The 8,391-nt window shown below is 44.3% G+C and overlaps 1 protein-coding gene across 1 annotated transcript; it reads left to right on the top strand.

Moving 5' to 3' along the window:
- Nucleotides 1-889: 889 nt before the first annotated feature.
- FAM177B (family with sequence similarity 177 member B) lies at nt 890-6,778 on the top strand. The gene is made up of 5 exons (XM_083605636.1): nt 890-1,059; nt 1,877-2,035; nt 3,411-3,477; nt 4,078-4,175; nt 6,499-6,778. Exons 1-5 carry the CDS (start codon nt 1,033-1,035, stop codon nt 6,694-6,696), a joined length of 549 nt encoding a protein of 182 aa, XP_083461762.1. The 5' UTR covers nt 890-1,032; the 3' UTR covers nt 6,697-6,778.
- The last annotated feature ends 1,613 nt before the right edge of the window (nt 6,779-8,391 follow it).

Here is an 8,391-nt window from a genome sequence, read left to right as displayed (position 1 = left end):
AAGTCTTATTTCCAGCTGGCTGCCCCATCTCTTAACCTCTGCCCCTTTGCGATATGCAAAGAATCACCTACCTCTGCTTTTCTCAGCCTTGCCCCCAACCAGATGTTGATGAACTACAACTCCCATCATCCCTGACTGCTGGCCCTTTTCTCTAGGGATGATGGGAGTTGTAGTCCAACAGCATTTGGGGACCCAAAGTCCTTATAGGACTGTTGTTAGGACTACTGACAGTGACTGACTATGAATAATTTTGAATACCTTGGTACACTATAAATTAAAACCTATTACCAGACTGAATCCGTGTCGGACAGAATCATTCAAGCTTCGGAGCAGTTAAACTCAAAATATACATCCCTTTACCATGTCTGATTATGCCTTATTCTTTGCTATGCATACGACAAAAGCTTCTGATTAAAAAATGAGATAATGGCTTGTTCAAGTCGGTTCTGTCGGGAATCCGCAGCATAGCTAGAAGACCTGCGATTGCTACGTGTAACTTCCTAACACGTGGCACTTTCGCAAAACAAGCAGTAGGTGGCGCAGCATCCCAGGTCACAAGCGGCTTCTCTCCATTCAACAAAGGTGTGGCGTTGATTCTGGCTGGTCAGCTGCTGGGAAAGAGCAAATACCACTGTGACTTTTAACCTTGTTAAACATTTTGAGGGAGGGAGGGCATCAAAAGGAGGTGTTGAAAATGGAGCCCTAAAACTAGATTTGGAACAAAGAAATTACAGATTTGGCAGCCTCCTAATGTATCATTTTTGCAGGTACTCGTTCCTCTTGGCTCTCCACCTCTCTGTTGCAATCATTTAGATCTGCATGGCAGAAAAAGGAAGAAAAAAGCCCAGCCCACAATTCAAATACAGCCAGCCCTTTTATGAGCGCAATTCCCTCCTGAAGCAGTTCTGCTTTTCCTGGCTGGTGTCTTCAGTTATGAGCTGCTAATGTTCCCAAAAGAGGAGGAGGCCCAGTTATGTTTTCTTGTTTTCCTCCCAACTTCTTCAGCATTTTAGTCAGATTTTCATTTCTGTGATGGAAGGGAGCCAAGGGATTCTGAAGGTGAGTGACTATTGTGGGTTTTTAATAGATCTTTAGCAATAGCTGCCTATTATAATTCCTCGCACACGGCAGCAGAGAAAATCCTTTGAACCTGCTTTTAACTCCCCTGCTGTTTGTCACAGTAGCTGGGAGATAATGGAGCGGTAAACAAAATTTTCTGCTCCAGAGCTAGATATGTTTTTCGCACGATCCCCCGATGCATTGTAAAATATGTGTGCAAAATATTTTAAGTGCACAATATGATTTTATGGGCTGTGCTGAAGCCCTGAGCTCTTCATAATCAACACATATAGACTCTCATATTTTGTACTTTATCTGCCTGAGAAGACAAACACTTTCCCTCTAGCTAAGCACAAATTTAAAACAACTCAGGCACGTCATGGGGTGTGTGTTTGTATGTCCTGAACTTCTTCCCTGTTATCCTAGAATAGGGGTAGCCAACATGGTGTCCTCTAGATATTGTTGGACTCCAACTCCCATCATCCTCAGCCAGTGTAGCTGGTAGTCAGGGATGATGGCAGTTGTAGTTCAACATCTGGAGGACTCGTACCCTAGAATCTAGCCTGCTCTTGTCTTCATAGCTCTGCTTGGTTTTTAGTTTCTTGGTCACTCTAAAAGTGTGGCCAAAAGTTGCAAAGAGTGCAATGTAATGTTAAGTAGCTTCCATATTTGTATATGATATATACACAGAGGATATGTGCAGCGCACAACCTTATTACCAACTCACCCTGAGTGAAATAAGAATAATGATGCATAGGGATGCTCCCACAATTTTCCTAAAATTGTCTCAGCTGATCACCATCTTTCTGATGAGCAGAATGAAGAAAATGGTGGCAAACAGCCAGGAGATGAAGGTTCAAAGGGGGGAAAACCTCCAAGGAGGATTATTCATTTTACAAGTGGTGAAACGATGGAAGAATACAGCACAGAGGAAGAAGATATGGAGGAAAGCGACCACAATCCACTTCCTGACACTGTGAGAATGTTTTGAAAAACCTCAAATTTGTATATAACCTTACATTTTAAAAAATATACTCCCAGGTCAGCTAATAACACAAAACAAAAAGCAATTAATGTATCTAATTCCCCACTGCATGCACACTATATCTTTAAAGCACAATCCACACACTCCCACAAAGAATTCTGGGCACTAGTTTGTTCAAGGTGGTTGAGAATTGTAACAACAGCGCCCATAATTCTTGACAGAAATAATGTACTTTGAATGTGCTTGAAAAGCAATATACGTGCACAGCATATGACATCAGGTAATTTAAAATCTCAGTAGAGCCGATAATGACCATCAGTTGGTAGCAGTCTTAATGTGCTGGAAGACCTAAGCATTAATATATATACCTGGCAATGACTGGGGTCTAAGCAAGCTTTGCTAAAGAGGTCATTTGAATGTGCTGGGTGCCACGACAAAAAAGGCCCTCTTCTCCACCTGCCAAATTTTAGAAGGATGGGTTTTGAGGAGGCCTTCTGACAAGTTTGTTTGAGTACGCTCTTGTGAGATAACTCTCCTTAGCAGGGGTGTGAACCCCTTTTCAGGGCCACAGTTCCTCAAGGGCAACCTTCCAGGGACCATGTAAAAGTGGCGGATGTGGCCAGAGGCCAAGAGTAAGTGAAGCAACAGTGTGACTGTTATTTTCTACCACATATAACATTCCAGCCATGTAAAGGTCTTTCAATACTCTCATATGCAAGCAGTAGCACCCAGATTGGTTGGCACACAGCTGGGAAGAGGTGTGGCCTGAGGAGCCCTAACCCTAACCCTAAGGACCAGAGAACAAGGTCTGGAGGGCCTCAATTTAGCCTACACACACACACACACACACAGAGAGAGAGAGAGAGAGAGAGAGAGAGAGAGAGAGAGAGTCTTGAGTTTTCCCACTTCTGCCTTAGAATGGCGAGTCTACTTCATTTGGTTTGGATTATAGGAGTTTGTAATGAGGGAGAGGAACAAGGACAAGATTATTTAATTCTAGTCATGGAGAGTCACCTAAACAGCAAACGTCCAAGTGTTCCTCTCCCCATCTCAACTCCTGCCGAATCTGCATCTTTATTTCTTGAATGAGAGGTGTTTTCTACAAGAAATTACAAATATCGGAGGAGACATATAATTGGATGTGAAGGCCCTACCAAATTTTAAACACCCTTGATAATAGAAGGCTCTCTATAGTTTCACTTGTAAGGGCAAGAAAGAGGTTTTTGAGTTGTAAGGAAGACATTTTGTTTTCTGAGGTCAAAAGAGACATCCACAGCCCTGATCTCAAATATATAATCCTGCTGTTAATGGAGTAGCAAATGAGTTTCTGTACTGTCATTGGTAAAATGTTGCTTTTGTTTCATAGGTTGGCCTCTCCTGGGCTAGTTACCTGCGATTTTGGGTCCTTCGAATAGCAGCAACAACTTTTTTTAGTAAGCGTTTTTCTTTTCAATAGGATTATCAAATTGATGGTGTGAGAACAGTCACCACATCAATTCACAATTGCTTTAAAAAAATGCCCATGTTGGGTCTGTGGACATTGGTTAAGTCTTCTGCTCCTGGGTGAGAAGGTCTGTCTGTCTTCATCTTCATCCAGCAAACCAGGAACAAGGCCTATCTTACTATAGCCACCCCCAGCTTAGGGCTCAACAGATGTTATTGGACTACAACTCCCATCATCCCTGACTAGTAACCATGCTGGCTGGGGTTGATGGGAGTTGTAGTCCAACAACATCTGGAGGGGCACCAGGTTGAAGAAGGCCATTTTAATGGAAGTTAAAATGTGGTGCATATGGTGTGGGAGGATTAATGTGCATCCATAATCCACATAAACCAAGTTGCACTATGGCCCATCTTTTGGTCTCCATATATTCTGCTCACAAGTTAGAGATCAACATGAGCTCAACTCAGGTGGGATGTGGCTTGTTGTATCTGTTGGGATACACTGGTGATTTCCCACTTCCCTTCTATCCATTTTCTATTCTCCTTAAGATGAAGGTCCCAATTGCTGTTTTTCTTCAATATCTTTACAGCTTGCGAATTTCTTGGTGGGAAGTTCGCCGCACTGTTTGGACTCAATGAATCCAAATATCAATATGCAATAGATGAATACTACAGGACACAGAACAAGGTAAGTGTAGTCTAGCTCCAAGTGGAACAAAAGCAACAGGAATTAAGATCATTGGGATTGTTTGTGTTTGGTTAATTAGGGTTGCTTTATTATGGCTCAGGCCCACAGCACCGATCCTATTGAATTTATCTCCAAGGAACGACTTCCTTTTCTCTGGCAACTCTTCAGAGAATTCAGAGCAAATCTGTTTGTTTACCGATTGCCGGGTTATCTGGCTGTTTCATTGGAGGCTAAGAAGCTGCTAGGGATAAGCCCTACTGTTTTCTTGTGAGTCTGCTGAGTGACAATAAAGATGAAGCTGGAATGCAATCAGCTTTGGATGTGGGGATCTCTGAAAAGCAAAGAGAAATGGGCCTGGCTGTGAAGTTTGGCAGGAAATAGCAAAGGAGGGTCCTTTTGAAATTGGGTTACATGGGAATATTAAAGGCATGTTAGCACTCATTTCCCAAAATAAACATCTTGTTTTCCTGCTGGTCCCTTTTAAGTGTTTCTGCAAGCAAGTCTCCAAAACAGCTGATAAGAATTACTTGTAGCAGGTGGGACTCCACAAGACTTCATCTTTTCCTAGAAAACTTGCAGTCCCTTTCCCTGACACCTAATTTAGTGTTGGATGGGGGAGCATTTCTTAAGATAGCGCTCTCTCACACCTCCAGCCTGAATTTATGCAATTTTGAGTCCTATGGAAGACTTCTTTTTCTCCTGCCCCAGCACAGCTGGAAACTGCTTATAGACTTTGCATCATAGGCCAATTTTTCTCAAAACAGCAGGCGAGTGAGGTACAGGTTTACCATTTCACCTGCTGTTTTGTGAGAAGTCAGCCTCTGATGCAGAAACCTAAAAGTGGTTTCCAGCTGTGCTGAGGCTGACCGTGGAAGCAACAACACTTATTTTTCTTCAAAATGTCTGAGGTCTGCCTTTACAACTGATGATATACCTAAATTCTAATGTTGTTGGATCCAGAGAAACACCAGCAAAGGAGATGGGAGGAAAGGTGACTTCTTCACTCTCTCCTTCTCCCCCATGGTGTCTTCCTGAGGGCTCCCAAAAGCTTTTCCTTTGGCTGAATAGGGCGGGCTGTGGCTTAGGAATATGGGGAGGCTGTCCTGTTCTGCGTTTATCACAATCAGTGCTGTTTCCATTCTGCTACGTTTCAGCTTCCACTAATACTTACGTTAAGGGACACGGGTGGCGTTGTGGGTTAAACCACAGAGCCTAGGACTTGCCGATCAGAAGGTCGGTGGTTTGAATCCCCGCGATGGGGTGAGCTCCCGTTGCTCGGTCCCTGCTTCTGCCAACCTAGCAGTTCAAAAGCACATCAAAGTGCAAGTAGATCAATAGGTACCGCTCCGGCGGGAAGGTAAACGGCATTTCCTTGCGCTGCTCTGGTTCACCAGAAGCGGCTTAGTCATGCTGGCCACATGACCCGGAAGCTGTACGCTGGCTCCCTCGGCCAATAAAGCGAGATGAGCGCCGCAACCCCAGAGTCATCCGCGACTGGACCTTACGGTCAGGGGTCCCTTTACTTTTAATACTTATGTTATTTATTTCACAAAATTTAAGTACCACTTGATTATAAAAAAATTGGTAAAGGCTATTAATCGCTATTAACCATGATGGCTGTGCTTTGCCTCCACGGTCATAGAATCATAGAATTGTAGAGCTGGAAGAGACCCCCTGGGGTCATTTAGTCCAACTCCCTGTAATGCACAAATCTCAACTAAAGCATCCATGACAGATGGCCATCCAACCTCTGCTTTGAAATCTCCAATGAAGGAGGGTCCACCATCTTCAGTCTTTTCCACTGTTGAACGCTGGTTGACTGACTGAACCCAAAGAGTGGTCAGTAAAGGTTCCTCATCATCCTGGAAAAAAATGACAAGTGGGGTGCTGCAGGGTTCTGTCCTGGGCCTGTTGTTGTTCAACATCTTTATAAATGACTTGGATGAAGGAATTGAGGGGATGCTCTTCAAATTTGCAGGCGACACCAAACTGGGAGGGGTAGCTAAAGCTAAGGACAGATTAGAGAACTGGGCGCAAGCTAACAAAATGAATTTCAGTAGGGACAAATGTAAGGTTATACATTTGGGCAGAAAGTACAAGCTGCACCAATATAAGATGGGGACACTTGACTTGTCAGCTGGAAACCGCAGGACAGGAGAATGTGAGATTCCTGTGGACATCCTGGACCACTGTCTTGATCCAGTAGGCTCTTGTGTTAAATAAGAAAACATTTGTTTAGCTGTTGTCACATGCCTCCCTTAAGACATCCAAATTGTTTTGGTTTTGTGCCCTGAATTTGCTATTGTTTCGGGGTTCGTTTCAGGAAAGTGAAAGTGATGAAGATGGAGAAGAGATGCAGGAGATGGAGGGGACTGTTGCATCAAATGAAAAAGAGCACCTGGAGAGGCAGAGCTTTGGATATGGGTCCATTGATTCTAAAGAGACACCTGCATATTCTCCGGAAAACACTGTTGCAGTGGTCAATGAACTTGAAGAAGGTAGCCTCCCCAGTCCAAAATGAACTTTAGCCACTGTCAAGTTTGTAAATAAGCACTTGATGCACATCTAAATATGGAATGCTTTGAATAAAAAAACCACACAGCTTGGCCTTGTCACTGGAACTTCATGCTGAACGGACCCATTCATGCCCAGAATATAAACTTGTCAATTTTAATTGGGGGGTAGTCTCATTATATTTCACCACAAGGTGGCACTGCATGACAATCTCTAATTTTGAGTATGACTTTTCAGGTTGTCCCAAGACAACAGATTTCCAGTAAAAAGAGACATGGCTGCTTTTGTTTTCACAACAAATTCATTCAGCTTGAAAATGGTTCCTGGTGGTTGTAATCTGGGTTTGAATTGGCACTTTAGCAGCCCACCATGTCGGGAGTAATTATTTGGTTTATTGACACAAAGTGTTTGTTTTATTCAAGGAAGAATCTACTATATATTTTGGAAAGTGGCTTGTGTTCGTTTGGCTGGCTGTCTGTCCTCTATGAGATGCCCCATGAGATATCATTGCCAAATGTGACTCAAGGGTTCATTAAATATTAAATATGAAAAACTTCCCTAAGCAGGATTGCCTTCAGATGTCTTTTCAGAAGGGAGTGGTCGCCGGGACCACATAACACCGCTTATAAGAGATCTGCATTGGCTCCCAGTACGTTTCCGAGCACAATTCAAAGTGTTGGTGCTGACCTTTAAAGCCCTAAACGGCCTCGGTCCTGTATACCTGAAGGAGCGTCTCCATCCCCATCGTTCAGCCCGGACACTGAGATCCAGCACTGAGGGCCTTCTGGCGGTTCCCTCATTGTGAGAAGTGAGGCTACAGGGAACCAGACAGAGGGCCTTCTCGGTAGTGGCACCCGTCCTGTGCACCTGGTCCTTCAGGGGCACAGTTACCCCATTCGGGACCAGGGAATCCCCCACACCTGCCCGCCCGCCAGAAACAGTACTTCTCTCTTGTGAGGATTCAACCTCAATCTGTTAGCCGCCATCCATCCTCCAACCGCCTCCAGACACTCACACAGGACCTTCACCGCCTTCACTGGTTCTGATTTAAAAGAGAGGTAGAGCTGGGTGTCATCCACATACTGATGAACACCCAGCCCAAACCCCCTGATGATTTCTCCCAGCGGCTTCATATAGATGTTAAAAAGCATGGGAGAGAGGACAGAACCCTGAGGCACCCCACAAGTGAGAGCCCAGGGGTCTGAACACTCATCCCCCACCACCACTTTCTGGACATGGCCCAGGAGAAAGGAGCGGAACCACAGTGTGCAGCTCTATGAAACTTGCACACCCTGTTTTACCAAATATTGTGGCACAGCATGCGAAGTACCATGATGGCTTTTCAAAGCACCTCCGGGTCTCCCCAAAATGACCAGACATCCAAAATAAAATTGCACCTAGTCTTGAACTGTAGTCATATCATTTTCTATGGGTATAAGTGACAAAGAGAGAAGTGGGGAGTCTCTGCAACAGTGGTGGGACAACTCTTAGCTCTCCAGATGCAGACTCCAGCTTTCATCTGCCCCAGCCAGCGTAACCAGTAGGAATGCTGGGTTGTAGTCCAGCAACATCTAGAGGACCATAGGTATTCCACCATTGCTATAGTTGGTTTCCAGGCCAAGTGATTTATCAACGGGACAAAATGAGACACCAGTGCCTTCTTCCATCTCCAATCAAAGATGTGGTCATCATGCTAAACCAG

Source organism: Podarcis filfolensis (assembly GCF_964270895.1).
Source record: "Podarcis filfolensis genome assembly, chromosome: 3".
Lineage (NCBI taxonomy): Eukaryota > Metazoa > Chordata > Lepidosauria > Squamata > Lacertidae > Podarcis > Podarcis filfolensis.
The sequence above is the reverse complement of the archived record's forward strand: the minus strand, read 5'-3'. Positions and strand labels throughout refer to the sequence as shown.

What these genes read in the sequence shown, in the direction of transcription:
- FAM177B (XM_083605636.1), top strand. Translation starts at nt 1,033, where the DNA reads ATGGAAGGGAGCCAAGGGATTCTGAAG. An exon ending in ACAATCCACTTCCTGACACT is followed by an intron (nt 2,036 to 3,410) that starts GTGAGAATGTTT and finishes TTTGTTTCATAG; the next exon opens with GTTGGCCTCTCCTGGGCTAG. An exon ending in ACTACAGGACACAGAACAAG is followed by an intron (nt 4,176 to 6,498) that starts GTAAGTGTAGTC and finishes GGTTCGTTTCAG; the next exon opens with GAAAGTGAAAGTGATGAAGA.